At 42.4% G+C, this 19,949-nt stretch overlaps 1 protein-coding gene across 1 annotated transcript in view; it reads left to right on the forward strand.

The window, feature by feature from the left end:
- LOC103370113 (receptor-type tyrosine-protein phosphatase delta-like) overlaps positions 1-19,949 on the forward strand; it is a gene marked incomplete at its 3' end in the record, with an annotated part of 93,297 nt that overhangs the window by 63,084 nt on the left and 10,264 nt on the right. The window contains exon 5 of the mRNA XM_008299034.1: positions 16,739-16,927. Coding sequence (XP_008297256.1) covers positions 16,739-16,927 — 189 coding nt within the window. The remainder of the gene's footprint in view (positions 1-16,738; positions 16,928-19,949) is intronic.

A 19,949-nucleotide genomic window follows, 5' to 3' on the forward strand; every position in this document is an offset into this window, starting at 1 on the left:
GCTATTTTATTTTTTTCTTCTTCTGCGCTTTGGTGCAAATATAAAGTTGTGCTCTCTCTCTCACCTCGCCTCCCGTGGACACAAAATATTGGCTTTGTGAAGGATTCAGGTCATAATCTGAAGAAATTTAATATCAATATTTGTTTCTCTTACGCTTGCGATGAAACACCTGAGCGTTTGCTAGACAGCTGGCATCTCGTGTGTCTTATCGAGGAACTATATGCACACTGGAGACGGTGCCGTTTGAAAAAAAACTAAAAATAAATGAAAGAGGCATTATGAGAAGCATTGTAGTCATAACAGTAGACGCAGCTTGAGGAAAGAAAGGAAGCCATTTCTCCCTTTTTTTTTTTTTTACACAAAAATGAAATGATACCACAGTGCTGGCAAGGATATTGAGGATTACTATAATAACATAAACTCGAGCTGTACTTAAAATCTTTCCAACAGTTACAAATTCAAGTTCTTCAAAAAGACCCAACGTAAGGATGACTTTGACTCTCAGGAAGCTGGAGTAAGCTGACACGCTGCCTCGTAAAGGGCATAGTAGCGTACGAGCAGCTTGCAAGGTTACCTCAAGGATGCTTTATGTTTTATTTAGGAGACCAAAAAGCCTCCTCTGTCCAAAAACACTCCGTATAGTACAATAACTACGGCGCTGCTGGTTTGCAACTCATCACTCCACCAGACGTAAACTGCAGTTTGAAAAATGCAACAGCCCTTTTTTTTTTTTTTCTGTCAGCATCACCAGCAAACGTGATTTATCTCCTCCTCTGGCTATTTCAGCGGAGAGACTTCATCTTGCACAAGTGTGCAATGCTGGAGATAAATAAATAAGCAAATAAAGATAAGTGCTATTACACCAGGCCTAATACATATAAAGTGACTGTTCGTTTAGTTCATTTAGGCTCCAATGGTCTGTGGAAACGACTGCAAAGCATCTGTTGTGGGAAGCTCGCCACGGGGGGCGACGCCTAATTCCATGAAGGGGGGGAAAAAAAAAAAAGGCATATTGTTGTAATTGCCATGTTATGAGGAGAGGGGACTTGAGGTGACAAATCCAAAGTACCAGCGGATATTAGTATTCGGATGGGTCTCCAACTTGATGGGAACCGCCATTAGTAATGAACTTCCAGGCTTAGAGAAGCGATTTGCATGAAAGGCGAACTCTGAAACGTAATGATGTTCCGAGTCAAATCTGCCAGGCCACGGCATGAGGTACGGGTTTTTCTTATTGCACTTTTTTTTTTCTTCTTCTTCTTCTTCTCCTTTTTTTCTTTTCTTTTTGTAACACCCTCTGTTTTGATTAACTACGAGATGACCCGACTCATATGCGACTCGTGTCTTTGAATTAAGGTCGTCTTGATTTTCCTGGTAATTGAGAATGACGTGGAGGAATTGAAAAACGAAGAAACGGCACATTTCGGGTGTCACGGCTGGGATGTGATTTCAGCAAAGCGCGATTCGGTCTCGTTCATGAATATGGACGTGAGCTCCTGAGCGTCGCTAGACAATGTTAGAACAGTTAACCGTGAACAAACAAAAAAAGGAACGCGTGAAAAATGCAGCCAAAAACACCTCACAGGGTCTCCCGCTCTCTGCTAGCCGCGGTTCCAGCAGAATGATGTGTGCATTTGAGTGCTGCAGTTCATGATTCAGGCATGATTAAGGATTTATATTGCATCCTCATACTCCCATTATGCTGTCAACAGCCATTTCCTGTGCCCCCACACACAAGCGAGCAAACTTATGCAGCTGTGCACAACTTGACAGTGGGAGCGGAAAATGGGAAGCCGCTCTCCTGTGACGGAAAAACAGAATGCATCATTTCCATTTGTATGGAATGGTGCAAATGCACGGTCAGAGCTGCGCGGCTGAGACGGATCTTTCCACATACGATGAAAGGGCTTGCTACATGATCAGTGATTATTCATAGACAATGCTCGGCTCTTTGTCATCGTTATGGGAGGGGGGGGGAAAAAGCAGTTTCCACACTTAACAACAGACACCAAAAGCCGCCTAATTCATATTCCGAACCTGGTCGACTGATATCCAGAAAATGTGGGTCAAAATAAAGCGTGCGGACCTGCCTGCACAGCAAGAAAGGAAGGAAAAGTGGCTGATAACAATGATTAAAATGTACCTTAATTCTCATTCCTAAACATCATTTTTCATCTCTTTTTGCACCACTTGTAAGTGCAAGATGAACAAAAAGCCGAGGCCCCGCGCTGCTCAAATTGCTCGGGGAAGATAAATGCTGCGTCAGCTGTCTCGGACTGTCGGAGCAAGCGTTGCAATCGGGGGAAGAAGCGAGTGACCATTGTAAAATTACTGTGTTTGTGATCAGTGGCTTGCAAAAAAAAAAAAGGAAGGAGAGAAGGGGCGGCCGGCAGCTACCGTACAATTCTCTGGTTTGCTGGCGGGAGCTCTATAGATGGCAAGACCTGAGCCGCCACATGGAACACTCAATTTTGTTAGAAAAATACAAAAAAAAAGATGGTGCCAAGGAAACATGCTGACTCACTGTAGGAGGAGTTTTTATAAGTTCTCGGAACAGATTTATCTTCTTTGTGCCGGCGTTCCAGAAGTTAACAGCGTTTCTTTAGCAGGTTTTACATGTAAATAAGTAGCCATTAAGCACTCGTGGCGTACTTTTTCTCTGCCTCTCCCTGGGACAAGTAGTGACTGAGTGCAACCACCTTCGCAGACAGTCAATTATCAGCATGTCCATTAGATGTTTCATAAAATATCCACAGGCAGAGTTATTGCCTGGGATTCGGCCAGCGCTGCCTTGATGCTCCTCTCCTCTCAATTCCCAACTTCACTCTCTCATACGTCACAAAAATGGAGCACAGAATGACAAGGTATTCATTATTGTAATTAAAAAGATGGAGTTGCCTGTCCTCGCAGAAATTGATCTCTTCTTGGAAAAAAAAAAAAAAAAACTCATCCCCCCACACCCCTCTATAACTTACTGCATGGTTAATCATGAGAGCCAATCAGTATCTATATAATACGCAGGATGATTTAAAACAAAACCGCCGCTGACAAGATGGATGTTCGACTCCGCAGTCTGCATAGTGTGCGAGAAAACATCTGCTGGGGCCTCCGAGGCACTTGGACTGCACTCTGACCATGATAGATAACTCTGCACATGCCGTGGCTCTGGATTTGTTTTAATAAAAGTAAACACGGCCTTCTAAATTAATAATTATTGATTCAGACCAATGAGGTTTTTTTTTTTTTTTTCCCCTCCTTGTTGGTCATAAATGCCACTTCCCTCCACAGTGACCTCACAGCACTGGCAGTGGCTTTACAGTGGAAATAGTGCCTCACATCTCATTAAAATGCAACAACAAAATGGTTCTTTGTGAGACTTTTGATCTTATCTCACATGCATAGAGGGTAACATAATTGTGTGAAGTGTCATTAGAGGCTCTATAGTTGCAGGTAATTGTATGATAATGCCGCCACCGTGCCGCTAACATTTGCTCCATCCTCTCCACATGTTTCTACCGCCACTATCTGCATTTGCGCACCATAAATCACCTCCCTGGACCTTTCCAGTTTTCAGTTAATTAACTTTACTCTGGCCTGGCTTGGCTGGTGAATTCAATCCGGTTCAATACGCTGAAACCTGAGCTAAACTCAGTAGCTTAACTACCACCATCAGCATGCACACACTTAAAGTCACCTCCCAAAACATCACACGCACAAGTTATTAAAAGGCCACCTTCCTAAAGGTGAAGCCTCGCCGGGTGTCAGTGCACTATATGGCAGAACATAACAGGTTTTATGAAGGAATACGCCACTGGACGGACCAGAAGGGACACGGGGTCATAAAACGAGCAGCGTGCAAGTCTGAGCCAGGTAGCCGAGGGGTGCTAATGTTAGCAGCTTTGATCTTAGCTGCACTCCAAAGTAATTTTCTACTAGATTAATTGGATACGGCGGGGTCATTCTTAATGCATCTAATGATCTTGAGAAACTTCTCGAGCCATGTAAGGCTGCTCGCTAATTACAATCAAACAACTTTGGGCTTGGAGATAGTGATGGGGCGAGAATTGATTTTTATTTATTTATTTTTTTTGGGGGGGGGGTTTGTGATTAGTTATATTCACAACAGCAAAGATGGATTCGAGGGAAAGGGGGTGTAAAGGATCACACAGCTGTCAAATCTCAAAACACGTCGCGATATAACAACTTCCAGGATAAAATAATCTCCGCCACTGCCTGCTGCGACACCCGTCGTCTCCCACAGTCACTTTTGGGTGGCTGTCTGCTAAATTTTAAAAGCCTGATATAACCCCATTTTCCATTAGGGCTTTTGGAGAGCCAAGAGGTCCTCACTGCAGGATGTTAGCAAGCATGAATAATCTCTACGCTCCCCTGTCCTGTAGCAAGCTTTTAGCTATATAAATTATTGAAATGGCTGGTGCTAGGTTTTCCCTTTCTCACAACGAAGTGAACTTGTATGTAGTCGGTTTCCTCTGACATTTATACCACACGTCTTCCGGAGTATTCGTCTGAGTCTGATGATACCATGTTCAAATGGAAGAGTCCCAAGCCCATAAATATATCTGGCACTGTCATGCACAAAATGCTAAAAGTGATTAAAGTTCAGAGGATTTCGTGGCGGCATCCTGACAGCTGATGGGATGCCATTTCGCTAGGAAAGTACCACACACCTCGACACATGAGCGCTCCCACACACTCTTTTCTTTTCTTTTTTTTTTTTGCACCTTATAAACAGGTTTGTTATCATTCTGTAGACACACAAACGATCTGCTAGCCAAGATATTAGGGACGCCTGTTAGATCAAACTAACCCGCCTGCTTGTGAATGTATAGTACATGAAGGTTAATGAAGCAACTCAGCGTCTCACAGTTTTGCCTTCTGTCTGTTTTCCTGCCCGGTAGGACGACTCACCTAGTCGCTGATATTCTCCTGAGCCCCCGCCGACTCCAGCTTCTGGCCTCGGCCTTTATCAGCTGCCCCTGCACAGACAAAACAAACGAATCAACCAAAATAGTTCTTAGTCTTATTTTCAGATGAACGTCGACGCGTCAAACGTGTACTTTATTAGACTTTGAAATATCAAACATCGCATAGTCATCCCCCTGTGGGCGGCAAGAGGGTAAACATACAATGAATAAGCCTGAAACATGAAAAACGGAACAGATGTTGAGCTTCAAAGTGACAGGAGCGTTGGTGAGAATGGAGGCGTCTCTACGGAGAAGGTAGCGTACGGTTGTTTGTACAGTCCCTGCCACGTCCTCTTTATTTGTGAATGCTTAATGCACTCAGTCGGATCAAATGAGGGTTGATGGACTGTTAGGAAAAAGCTAAAACAAAGAAGAAGAAGAAGAAGAAGAAGAAGGAGAAGAAGAAGAGGCTTCCTGAGGTGCGTTTTCGTGAAGTTGAGAGAGACTAAGTGACATCCATTTTGGCTTTGTGTTTGGCAAATAGCTGAAAGCATTGTCAAATAGTTTCCTCTCTCCTCTGTTGAATATTACTAATAATAACTGCAAGGAAAAAAAAAATGCTGATGGCAGATAAGAAGACAAGAGCAAAAAGTCCTTTTTTCTCCCCCCGCCCCCCACTTCCATGGAAATAAATGGGGCACTGTTTTCTGAAGTAAATGGAATCATTGCTCAAGGTAACAACCAGCAAATGGAATATGCAAAGTGAAAATCCTGAAGAGGGCGGGAGAAGGACAGGAGGCGGCAGACAGACAAAGACAGATCGAGGGAGTCTTTAACATAAAGCAACTATAAAGTCGCGGATGAACTGAGTCGGATGAAGTGCGGCGAACGCAAAAAGACAATGGCGGCGCGGAAGAAAGACGTGATTGTAGGCGGAGCGGGTCTTGAAGCCTCTACCTTTCCCCCAGGTGATCTTTACTCTGAACAGTACATCTGGCTGAGCTGACGTGGAGTCTGTAAAGCAAGAAGAGGCGGAGGGATCGGGTGGGGGGGGGTTTGCATCTGAGCGTAAATGGAGCTTTGTGCCTGGCTTCCTGCCTGCCTTGCTGCTTGCCCAGCCAGGCCTGTAGAGAAAGGCCCCCTCTCCGCCCTTCCTGCTTCATCTCTCCTTTTCATCTCCCTCTTTACCCATCCATTTTAGCACTACCCCTAAGGGGCATCCGACACTAACACTCCCTCTCTGCTTTCATTCTCTTCCTCCCACTCCCTTCGCTTATGTTGTAAATGGAGGAATATCACAGCTAATCCGTCATGTTTATGAATGACATGGGGCCTACGGAGAGTTGGGGCGCCTTGCCAGAAGTGGCGTACATCTCTGTTGCATGCCCTCTGCTTGGCTGATCCAATCTGCCCCAGCAGCGACGGCCATAAAAAATGTCTATGGGGGGATGGCAGGCATTGAGGAACACTGCGCAGGGTCATTTTAAGGCTTGTTTTAATCCATTTCCTTCACCACTTTTTTTGCACAAATTCCAACTGAAATCCCAAGAACTGCTTCTCACTACACGATTCTCCAATGCCACTCCAAAGCCGATTCTCAAAAGCACGCATGTCCTTCTAGCGATACGTGAAAGCTGCATGCGTGTCTGTTTTGGAGGATGTTTGCATAGATTTTAAAGGGTTTAGAGAAGAAAAGGCCATTTTATTAAATGTTTTACTATCACACCAATACGGTGAGTTTAAGTTTTACAACTCCAATAGTTCCCCCCAATGTCATTGAGACTGAGGATTGTTCATCTGTGAAGGTTTTTCTGGGCAAAATAGAGCCAGATGATTAATAGATTGAATCTACAATGGTTTCCTCATAATCTCAGGCATTAGGTGAGGGTTTTTAATGACAAATAAGCAGCATTCAATTAATTACACAATCTCAAAGGGGATTTATGGAAGAAACAATCAGTGCAGGGCAAAGGGGGGAGAGGATGCTATTTTTCACCCAGACAGACTGCCGTGAACCGCGGGTTAAGAGAGCTCTCTGCGCCTTCACCTTCCTCCTCCTATATTTCGTTCCAACATTCATCATCACAGGAGTGTTAAAGAACACACCGGATAGTATTTCACAACCCATTCCATCCTCAGTCCTTTAGGCAACAATGGTAAAATAAAATTTTTAGTGGATGGTCGATGGTCCCTCGTTGTCTGCCCTCGGGTTTTTAGCAGTTTTCTCAAAGAGACTCTATTTGTTCAGCAAATTACTGAACTACCTTTTAGAGGAACCAAGCTAGAGAGACTTAATGCCACTTTGTGTCGGAGCGGGAATGTTCCTCTTAACGCTCTATTACAGTAAATTGAAATTAGCTGTTTGAGCCAACTGTGGCACATTCACAATAATATTCATTAGCGTGCGCTGCACCTGTAGGATCAGCTAATAAGCTAAACCAAAGTATTTTTTTTTCCTCAGCCCAGCTAAACTTTTACTGCTGATTTCTGTTGCACTGATGGGCCTAATCTTTCACTGCACAATTGTTCTGGTTTTCTGAAAGCCTCTGTGTGGCCATAACGGTTACTTTTTCCACCTATAACCTCACATCTGCAAGAAGGTAAATGTCTCATTTCCGTGACAGAAGTGCTTTGACGCACGCAGTACTCCAACAAACACAGTTAGGTGGACAGCTGGCAGGTCCTCCAGTCGTATATTGTAGCACACATGTGCATCCTCGATTGAGATAAATGGATCATGGGCTTTTATAGCCAACATGAACTCTCCAGCGCTCGGCTACGTACGCAGGGATTAGTTCAGACTTGCAAGTCCTGCGCAGATGCACATGTAAACCTAAACTGGGAAGCAGTCACGCTCTGCCACTTAACATTTTCTCAAATCAGTTCATCTAAGGCTTTGGAACATAAAGAACTGGCGCCCCGGACATATAATTGGGATGAGCGCTCACATCTGAGCTCCTCTGGAGTCTCTTCCAGTCTGGGCAATCATAAAGACCACATCAGTCCAGATACACGCCACGATTTAAAACAATTTTAAGGTTGACTCAGAGTTCAGCAGCTTGGATGCTTAAGAAAAAAAAAAACAACGTAGGAAGGTGAATTTCAGAATTATCCCCCACCACACACCAGCGTGTGCTTTATTAGACGGAAGTGCTGAGCATTTTGTTTTCCATTATTGGATTACTTAAGCAATATCTACCCAATGCAGGTGCCAGGAGGCTTATTTGGGAAATCTGGCTCAAAGGAAGCTCTGGGGGGAAAACCTAATCTTATTTAGACTGGACCACATGTGTGCCAAACAGCACTGGGATGTATCAATGAGATAAATACAGGCTTTGGATTCTCGGAGGACATTTAGGGAAAATTTAGACATCTCAATTTATGATTTCTTCATTTCGTTCGGCGCTGTTTATGCCCCGCGTGCTTCTCCGACTTAATTAACGGCTCTACCTGCCACTCGTGAATGCGACTTTATGCCGTTGATGTCAAGGGTCACCACCTTCGCTTGCATCTCAACTATTCCAAGTATTCTACCCGAGGCAGTGCGAGGACATCCATATGCTGACGACAATGCCCAGGCATGTGTGGAGCGGTGATTTTTTTTAAACTATTGCAACTATTTCAGATCTAAATCTACATAGCTGCTGCTCAGAGCTTTACCCTAAAGCAGAAATAAGTTAGGAGATGTAGATGAAGCCCATCAAATGTTTGTGTTTTTCAGCAAAACTCGAAAATGAGCGAGAAAAAAACCTTAAATTATCCTGGTCCAGTGATTAAAAATGAACGTGTGAACAAGTTTCACCTCTGCAAAAGTTTACGGGCAGCATGATGGATGGAGTGTTGGGTAAAGCAACTCTGTCCAAGTCCCAGTTTGAGACTGTTTAACCAAGCTGCTAGCAGCTGATAAAGCAAAGGGTGGGCTCAGATTTAGAACCTGTCAATCAATAGGTGCTAGATTGTAAAAGTACACCGCAGCATAAAGTGTACCTTGTAAATAGAGCAAGGAAATCAACAACGATGTGGGTGAAACATTAGAGAGGAGAGGAGGAGGGGGGGAAAGAGGAAAAATAGAACAGATGCCGTCATGGAATTGGCACAAAATGGAATTGCTGCCTTCCTTTGTTAATCAAGAGCTCTTACGTTTGGTTGAGTAATTTTGTTTGTGTGAAAACAAAAGCATAATTAACAGTTCCCTCTCCCATGCCAAAGGAGAGGAGGAAAAAAAAAAATTGAATATGTCAGTGGAACAGGAGCCGAACAGAACACTTTGTTGAGGAGGATTCAGGTCGTCTCTGAACGAATGTATTAACTGGGCTCGCTGTGATTTTTTTTTTTTTTTTTTTTAGAAAACTGTAAACAAATTATACCGGACTTTGTTTCCTCGTTAATGTGCTCTAAATTAACAACCTTATTTTGGAAGAAACAGGTTTTGTCTCAAAGGCCAAACGTTCACGAGGAAACTAAACACCATCGTTGCGTAAACGATGGACTCTGGATGCCCCGAGTAGTTCACTATCACGTCCCCGGGGTCTTTTATTCCTCACCTTAGAGCTTCGCCGATTTCCTTTTAACTAGTTTATGAAACACTAATTCAGTGTAGGCACGCCGATGCATTAACGAGTCAATTCCAAACAATGCTCGTGTACTCAGTAAGAGTGCTATATGATTAACATGATCAGCACTCTAACCCAGCCAGCATCTCTGATCTTCTCTCTTTTTTTTCCTTTTTTTTTTAGATTTTTGAGGATGGAAAGAGCTTTAATCAGTGTCCCCTCAACTTCAAATTATACGCTATGGCGTGGTGGGAAAAACGTTTTTTGGCTCAGGCTGCTGAGAAAAATAAGCACTGCTGTCACACTCCAAGGGTAATGTTTTGTGGCTCTTTTTGTTGTTGTTGCCGGCTGAAATCTTATCTTTAGAGGGGTAGTGAGAATCAGATTGATTCCTGAATTGGGCAAAAATAGTCTTTAGGACAAAGGGTTGGGGTGGGAAGGAAGTAAAAATGTAAGAGTGTCATGCTCGAAGACATCTGCCCCAAATTACTACACCTCCGTAATCCAGCGTCTTTGGCCGAGACGGGTTACCTAAACAATACGTCTTGACACAGACTTTTCTCCGCCATGATGCCACAGCGAGTGACCTGTGACGGCCTCTTTGAGGAGATTGTATCCACTCAAATATGTCCAACAAATATATCTTATTATGGCCTGCGGGGATTTTCCCTGAAGAATAACCTCAACCGCGGGGGTGAAAAGTCTTGTTCCGCTTGGGGGAAGAGAAAAAGGGTCGGACCGAATCCAATCTTTGTGCAGCAACCACAGAGCTGAAGCCAGAATGTGACCGGAGAGGTTTGTGTTTTTATGGCTTCTCTTGGAAATTCCGGAGCAACAAAGCCCGATTTTCCTCTCAAATTCCTTTATTGGGGATTTTCGGAGCCAAATGTGATTTCACTGTCGTAAAAAGAGAACCTATAGCTCGCGTGATCAATGGAATTTTACACTTGCGCTTCATTTCCTGCTTTTTTTTTTTTGCCGCTTACCGATGAAGGATGTCGTTATTTTTAGAACATTGCGTCGCCGCGTTAACATCAAGATATTTTATTACAGATAAGCTGTCGAACCTGCTCGACTAAAAGTTGTAAAGCCGTTAACTAAAGCGCATGTAATAGTAGCAGCGTGTCGATATCTGGCAACGCCGAGTCGCTGTGAAATTGCTTTGTTGAAAACCTGCAAGCCGCTCGACACTCGCCAGCTAAAAAAGAGAGCGATGAGAAAGGCGTGCTGATGTTTGCGGTGACCCTGTGCAGAGTGTTAAGCAGGGGAAACAAACAGGCTTTTAAATTTAATGCCTGGACCCGGTGTCACACGGCTGTCAGCAGATGAGCATGTGTCAAACTCGAGCAGACGTCCTGGTCTTATATCTAACCCTCCTGTCCGTCTAATGAACTCCACTCCATCGACGTGGCTGCATTAGTCGAGTAATACTTTGTAAAAATCACCTCAGGCTCATTCGTGCAGCTGCCTTGGTGCAGCACTAACGAAGCAAACCTGTAAACAGGAAGTGATCAGACCCAAATGGCACCTTTGTCTGTTGAGACTCCATTTAGCTTATTTAATTATATCAAAAACAAAAAAAGGTTGCTTTGTCACTAAACCACTGCAGGTGTTACTTTGCACAGAGAGCGTTGCTATATTAACCGCACTATGACGAAAAACTGTGCAGATATTTATTGCTGCACTCAGGCGACATTTTAGAAACTGTTGTGTTGTCATACGAGGAAAATGTGACTTCACTTCTGCTCGTATTTTGTATGAATGATCAATAGATATAATCTGCTAATGGGGTGAGTGTATGTCCAACGGGCCTTATGTCTTCTGCAAAAATCTGCTCACTGAAGTACTTTTTGAGCCAATGTCCTTTTTATACTCATCCAATACTTGGCACCACACACTCATATGGCCTGATAGCCTGGCAGTGGCTAATGTGTGCAAATTGTCATTGGGAGTCTTTTTATATCAAGCACCAGTGCTCAGCACTTCTTTAGAAGGTGACTTCAGCATTTCTCTCCCTTCCATCTCATTTAGTGTGTAGATCCATTGTTGAATATACAGTATGGGTCTGTAAAGCAGAAACTGCCCTTGTCTTAGACTGTCCTTGAGATTGCAGTCCTCAGCGAGGCAGAATAAGGAAGGGAGGAAAATATGTAAAACCCTCTTCCCTTTTTTTTCCCATTAATTTCACCTTTCAGGTGCGACTTTCATACACTGCAAAGGGTAGCATTGCTCTTTATGTTTAAATCATACAGAATAATGTGTATAACCCCAACGCACACCTTGAAAGATAAAAGTACTGTAAGCGCGCCGAATGCTTCCAATTACCGCCTCTATCAGGATGCAGCTCGTAGTTCCTAAAGTGGAAATGAAACGGCTCCTTGCGGACGATTTATGTACGTCGAAAACAACCTCGTGATTGTTAGCGAAACTGCAAACATGGGGGGAAAAAAACCTCTAGCCGCTCGGCCCCCCCCGGTTGATTAATTATTTCAATCTTTACTTTTAGCGCCTTGTCAATAACCCAAGTTCTCCCAAAAACGTACAACATATGTGATTAAACAGTGATTAATCTGATTTCATTTTGGTCTCCTGGCCTCGTACGGAAAATGCTGCAGCAGTTCTGCTGACGGGAGTTGTTAATCACGAGCGCGAGCTACCAAATGTGTTCAATTTCCCTCCCTTTATTTATTATCACAATGGTAATTCACTCCACTGCGAAACAAATGAGGGTGCAGCTGAGAGTTGCAAGCAGCTTGAGAACATCAGAATACTTTTGTTTATTGTGTCTGAATCCTCCGGATCAGTGTGAGAACCGTTTTTGGAGATACCTCGGCGTTGATGTCATGACTTTCGCGGGCCACTGTCGACGAGCCCGCAGAGCAGCTGTAAATTACATTTCTGGGCTAAGTAGGAATGCATTCAAAAGGCCAGAAAACTTTGTAACACATCATTAATTTTAAATGCACTGCCTGGAGTCACATCAGCTGCCTGCACTGGAGTTACAGGCGAGCATCATGACACTCCCTCTCTACTGGATGGGTTTGGTGACGGTGCCCTCTGTTCACCAGACCCGGCCTCTGTTTTGCAAATTTGTCGCAATTTTTGTGAGCGATGCCGGATTTAATCAGTGGTGTAAATCAGGGAGGATCCAGATTTATACAGTTCAAAATGTCAAAGAAGTCTCGTCCTGCACCCTCTATAATAACCAAGGACGTATACTGTATACATACTGCGGCACCAGAACAATTCTGACGTCTTAAAGGACGGCTAAATTATGATCTCTTGAGCACTTTGTTACAGAATACATCGCAATTTCACAGGAGTTGCTTTTTAGTTCGCATGGATTGTCACATCCAATTACTATATTCAACACGCATCCATGCTCCCAGGCTTGCTTCTGGCTATTGTGTTTGATCAGGTATACTTTTGACTCACTGTAGAATCAACTAATTGTCTGCTCGACCTTGAACAGGCTGGAGGGAGCTTGGACAGGAGCTACCTTGTACAATTAATTCATTTCCCCCTCCTCCCTGTCTTTCTCCATTTGAATGAGCAGCGCAGTTTTTCACAATAAACTAGTCTCTCGTTCCTTGATAGTTGTTGATAGCTGCTGCTTTTAGAACAGATGAGCGGTTACGACTTTCAGCCTTTCTTCTGTTGCTGAAACGCGTGCGTCGATCTGCACATTCGTTCCATCTTTGGGTTGACTACTTTTGCCGAAACACACAAACTACATGCTTATGTGGATGATCGCAGACACTTTGGTGCACAATTTGTGTCAACCAATACATCAATGGCTGATAATCAGTGTACCGGGGGGAAAAAAAGCCAAAATCGTCTGATTTCAGCGTCTTTAATTTGAACATTTTCTGTTTTTTGTTACTCCTCTGTGACAGTAAACGAATTATCTTTGGGTTATAGACAAAACAGGGCATTTGAGGACATCATCTTGGGCTTTGGGACAAAACAATTGAAATGTTTCTGGCATTTTCTAGGCAAAACAACTAATCAATTAATCAAGAGAAAAAAAAAAACTAACAAATTACTTGATAATGAAAATGTTGAGAAATGAACAGATTTAATTTGGTAAACCCGAGCTCAGAAAGCTAATAGCACTCAAAACTATCACATTAAAGTCCCAAAACAGCAGCTTTTATAACCACATGGAGACACCAACAGTTGCAAAACAAGCAAAAACAGAGATATTTGTGTAGTTTCTACATGTTTTATCCTCAAATTGCTCCGTCCTTCAGTTTAAACTTTAATTATGATGTGAAATAAATATGGCTGCTGGGACTGAGGTGAATTGACTAAGTGGTTGTTGTTTTAATGAGCAGCAATTTCGTGCCAACAACAAGCACAACACAAAGCCAGACACCTACAAACTTTTAACAAGAGGGAAGCCAGAGCATCTCTCATTACCTTAATGGACCCTAACAGGGATAAAGATAACATATGTAATGTTAAAACATGAACCGTAAGGATGCACACGCCGAGATGGCTTGTATATCTGGCAGTGCGTGCATGCCAAGAAAACGACTGGCTTTAAAGTGAGCGCGTGCACTATATAGGATTAGAAGTCATTAAACCGATTGAGAGAGCCTGCAGAGAAAGTGGCTGCACGGCTGGTCATTTTCAAACATGCGACGAACGCCGCCGCCGCCGCTCCCGTCGGTTCAGGCAGGGACACGGAGTTGCATCGGAAAGTTTTTTGCAGTTCAGTGTGAAGTCACTCATTTGTAATACAGTCTATTTCTGAGAAGATTTATCCATGGAGGTGGTTTCTCATGCCAGATACCCAAAAGCATTGTTGGAAGGCAGCCATAATTGTCGTTTGGCTGTGTGCAGGCTATGGCATCTCAAAGCTGTTTCCAGACTGATGTCGCCTCATGAAAATTTAATGAAGAAATAGTTTCCAAAAAGGTGCTGTTTACGAAAGCAACAGAAGACACTAATTAGCCATATCACAGCGGGGAAAGGAAAAAAAACTTAAAGGTGCACGTAGACCTCATTGGCATTCAGACCAAGCGGCTCTTGTTTTGCAGGTTAACACTTAGCTAACATTGCGGCGAGGCGTTTTGCATATGGGGATCTTATGGCGTCCTGCGAGTCTGCAGCCTCGCCGAGATCATCGCTCGCTGGAAGCCAAAAATACTTCCTGCTTCAGACAAAAAGCTGCTCGGGGGCTTTGATTTTCTTTTGTTTTGCTAAAAGAACATGTTTGGAGCAAAGTGCAATGTGACTTATCTTCTTTCACATCTCAAACGGCAGCAAGATGTAGCCCGCCCTTGTTCAGTCAGAAAGCTGAGACACAGGCAGGAACAAGACAGCTTCTACAACACAGCAAAGCCACCTGCCATCATCAAAGCGCTTCAAAGCTCCACCTCGCCTCGGTACACGTGTAGCCGGTGTAACCATGTTCCCTCCTTTCTGTCACCAAAGAAAGAGTTTGACATTTCAGAAAATATGTTTGCTTTCTTGCAGAGAATCAGACGGTAAAAATTAACACCAGTCTCGTCTTATCTTACTAATAAATGTAGCACAGGAGGTGATTAGCTTAGCTTAGCATGAAGGCTCCTGGAAAGAGACAACAGCTTGAATGAATTGCTTTAGTTGGAAACATGCAATTGAATTAAGTTTATCCGATTAAGTAAAGTGATATTATAGCCACTGGTGCAAGTTAGATTTACTACAACGATTCGATGACTCTCAGATGAACAGTTTGCATTGATGCAACTTCACTTAGACAACAATCAATTTGAACTTGCACGTGTAAAACATGATTTTGTCAGCGGACTTATTGCTCGTACAGTTTCTTTATTCTGTAATCCGATGAAAAAACTGCGGTTGAGTAGCAGCAGAAAAAAATTTAGAAGCATTGACATCATGACGTAGACAGATGTGCAATGCTAAAGGAGCAGAGCACCAAAAAATAAACCTAATTCTTGCACTTTGAAGCTGATAGATTCCACAAAAGTGACCACCAGCACCAAAGCAGAAACATAAATAAGATTCATTCCAGGACTTCAACTGTTTTAACTTGATATTATTTCAGAAAATGCATTTATTTGGTTTCTTGTAGGTGCTAGCTTAGCTTAGCTTAGCATACAGACTCCAGAATATGCAATGAAACCCACTCCAGCTTTGCCCAAGGGGAGTTAAATTTATCCAGCAGCAACACATGCAGGTTATGTTTGAGGTAAAATATCAGTGCTTAACAGTGGAGCTCAAACAGTGTAAATGGATTGTTGTAAAAGCTTTTTAGAGTGATTATAATCCTCAAACAGAAACTGATTAAAACACTAAAACCTTGTATAAGATGTGCAGTCAGCCTAGTTATCAGTTTAGCTTTTCATTTGCTCCCAAAACTATTTAACACTGTCAAGGTTGCAGCTGAAAGAATAAAGCGATTGATGATGAGATCACTGAATTCATCATTCACATCAGAATAGTTTTAACTCTTGATTATTTATTCTTTAAATAATTTGTCCTATTTTATTTTATTTTTTGTGACGAGTCGCATTAAATGACTGCATCTGTAATTTTGTGATGCACGATGATAATTAAATCTGCAGCTGTGTCACTTTTTATCCTCTATTGTATTTGAAAACTCCTCGTATTGATTTAGGATTGTAGTTTGTTCTGATAGTGAGAAACGCTGCCAAAAAATATGATGACAAATCTGTCCTTTTAATGTCAAAGTGCTTCCAGCCAGGTTCAGAAACTCTGGATTGACTTAACCGGCGGATAAATAGCTTTTAATGCGACGACTGTTAGGTTTAATAAAGCCAGATCTTAAAACAATATCCTGACTTTGCTGAACTTGCTTCGTGATATAGGTTTGTTTAATCCAAACTAGCTGTCCTAGCTGGAGTGGTGCTAATTATCTCGTTTCTCTCTCTGCAACAAAAAAAAATCCAATCCACATATTTCTCTACATAAACTATAACTTCAACGAGTTGCCAAAACCATCCCTTGCAGTGTTTCTTTCATCGTCACTTTTCTGTTAATTTTATGTCCTCGTCTCTACCAAACGTTGCAGAAAAAATCATTTTCTAAATGCCACCGGTGCAGAAACAGTTATTACTGGGAGACACAATCACTTGCAGACACGTCTTATTCTCTCTGTCCTCTCTGCTTCAGCTGTCACTCATTCTGTTGCTCTGCAGTCCACCGGCTCTCCTCCCCTCACTAGCACAAGGTTTGACGCTGACCGCCGACACGCTCGGTCTGATCTGTGCTACAAATGTGTATTTCCAGAGGACCAGCTGCCCCCTGGTTTCCCCACCATAGACATGGGCCCACAGTTGAAAGTGGTGGAGCGAACACGCACTGCCACCATGCTCTGTGCTGCCAGCGGCAACCCCGACCCAGACATCTCCTGGTTCAAAGACTTCCTCCCCGTCAACACCACCAACAACAATGGACGCATTAAGCAGCTCAGATCAGGTAGGTTTCCTCTGCTGAAAACCTAATTACCAAACAGGGAGTTCTTTCTTTCTTGTTTTTTTTTTGTTTTTTTTTCTTCTATCTGATCTGCTCCCCCTGTTGTATCCTCTGTTCTCTCATCCTCTTCTTCCTCCCATAATTTAACTTCTCATTTGGCTTTTAATTTTGTAGGTAATGGCATTGTTTCTACTCTTCCCGTCCTCTACTCTGTGTACGCCCCGGTGTGTGTTGTCTGTTTGTGCGTCTCCCTTTGTCTTCTAGTGTTGTCATGGGCTGTTGGGATTGTTGCCCCCCTTTCTGTGTTTGCTGGCTTCTGCCCTAACTTTCTGCCCTCATTGCTCACTGCTGTGACTTTTTACGATGAATTCTTTTTTGCCGTTTTGTGTTTTCCTTTCCACTGCATTGGTGCAGAATTTATTCTTTTTTTTTTAAAGAACCATTTACTTCATTCCTATGTCTTTTTTTTTTTCCTCCTTTATTTAAAAAAAAAACAATTAATATTCAACATTCGGCTTCATTCAGAACCTGCAAAAGGAAAGTGCACACGATTTTAAAAATAGGAAAACGTGCAGCAAAGCAAATTAATTATTGTGCATTTGTTGGATTTTTAATTTCTAAACCTTTGAATGGATATTTGCCTTCCTTTAGGTTAAAGAATAAAAAAAAAAACCACTTTTTGGACACTAATCAGCCACAGTAGTGCGTAAAACTGCATAAAGCTTCTCCCTTTACCCACTGGTTCTTTGGCGTCCCTGCTTTAATGTCTCGATGCCAGTTTTGCTTTGATTTGCCTGTGACATATCCTAATATCCAGCACCCCAAGTTTCATTTTATTATTCCAATAGAGAAGTTATTATATTTATTTAAAAAGCAAAATGTTGCAGCTTCCTGTGCCAGCTAACGACGACACACTAGCACCAGTTAAATCTGCAGTCTTGTATGTCTGACCACCTGTCTTCACAGATTTCACAGCTGTCCTTTGTTAAGCCATCGTGTTAACCTTACTTCCTTGCTGACTTGTTTTCAACAGAACTGTGTAGAGCTATAACCCGTATTTCTAACCACTTTTGATTCACGTAGAGTTGATAAAGCATTAACGAAACCTTGTTAACTAAACTTACCTAAAGAATATAATCATATTCTTATGCTGTCTCTCTTCTCTCTATATTTTTAAATCTACAGAATCCTTTGGTAAGTGCTTAGCTCTAAAGCACACATCACCCCCACTAATTTTCCATGTTCCAACAACTATTAAAATGCATGGCATGCATTTTACTAACAGATAGTTTAGCGTGAGGGCTACTACTAGAGGCACACACACTCTCCCCTTCACCCCACGGTGTCCAAGTGTCCCACCACTGCCAGCCAGAGCTGATCTGCAGATTAGAATCACCAACCTGAGCTTAGTTCTGTCATATACTGACCTGGGTAATGACCTGTCCTCACATGTTTGTTACTCACTCACTGACCCACCACTTACTCACTTACTTAATCTTTTAACACCAGCACCTTAGGTATGGAAATGTCCAAGAGCTTTGTTAGGGAGGTGACCAGCTCTGCTTAGCTCAGGTCAAGCAAAGGGACCACAAAGTTTTTGTTTCTATCTCTTCTCTCTCTCTCTTTCTTTTTTTTTTTTTTCTCTGCTCTCAATCTCACACACAAAGTCCTGAAAGTCTTTTCCTTCAGTAGATGCTCTTCAGAAGCCATTTGCCACTTCCAAAAATGGCACCTCCCCGTGGTACACCAATGTACAAGTTCTTCTCTCTGACCTATGATTTTTCTATGATGAATCCTGTCTTTCTTTGCCAGTAGAGTACAGAAAAAAGTTCTTATTCTCTTTCTCTCTCCTTTCTCTCTCCTGTAGTACCTTTATTTACGTACCCTGTTAAATCTAATTTGATTCTTCTTCCAAAGCCCCCAGCCTCTATCTACTCGTACTAATGCTTCTTCTTTCTAATCTTATTTGCATTCATATTATCCACCCAGGTGGTACACCAATAAGAGGTAAGAGTGCTGAACTGACGTTCACAGAATGAAAATAATACAAATTCATTCTTGCTGTCAACCCATCCATTCACTCGAGTCACCTCCATTTTTGTCCTGTTTACCAAGACCAAATCCCATTATGTTCATATGGACCTTCCTTCTTATTTGTCCTGTTTCGTTGACTAAATTCGTATTCCATCTTTTTTGTCTATGCTTTATTTCCTCCTTTGTATTCTTGTTTCAAGAGCCTGTTTAGCTCAGTTGTGATATGCTTGCCCTGGCTCAAATAAGCATATCCAATGACAATTATTTTTTAAACTATACTTTTACGTTCATTTTTGTTTTCTTTTTGGCCATAGCGAATCATGTGTCCCTCTTTTTGTCCAACTAAAACAACCAAGCATTTTTCCCCCTTAGCTGTTCTTGTTCAGCACTAAAAAAAAAAAAAAAAAAAAAAAAAAAAAAGAAATGCACAGATGCTGTGGAATCACGCAGGCATGCTGAAGACAACATTCCCTCTCCTCTGCTTTTTTCTCCCAAAGAGTTCTTTCTATCTTTGCAAACTATTTTTTTTTCCATTTCTTCTATTTGCTTTCCTCTCCTGTACCTCTACAAAAAAGCCCAAACAACCACTTTTTTGATAAAGTTTCTACGGTGCTTTTTTTCTCTTTCACCTATTTTTCTTACTTTTCTTGGGTTTGGAGACTATTTTACTTTTTGACTTTTTTTCTTCAGGGTTTGGGGAAGGCAAACAAGTAGAGTCTGGCGAGGACCCGATTGGCTCATTTTTGCCGTGTGACATGGAGCTGAGGAGTTGTTGATGCATAAAGCCATTTTTCCCTGGGTCATGTGACACCACACTGCTGATCCCATTGGTGGATTTTTATGGGTGTCTTTTGTAGCTTTGACAAAGCTAAAGCAGTGGTTGGTTACCTTCTTGTCGGCTCAGGCCGGTATTTTGAATTTTGTCTTCTAATACAATTGCATTTTATTTTTCAGCTAAGGGTTGTCAGAAGGTTGTAAGTTGTGTCGACAT

The sequence above is a fragment of the Stegastes partitus genome, unplaced genomic scaffold (assembly GCF_000690725.1).
Source record: "Stegastes partitus isolate 25-593 unplaced genomic scaffold, Stegastes_partitus-1.0.2 Scaffold1372, whole genome shotgun sequence".
Taxonomy (NCBI): Eukaryota; Metazoa; Chordata; class Actinopteri; family Pomacentridae; genus Stegastes; species Stegastes partitus.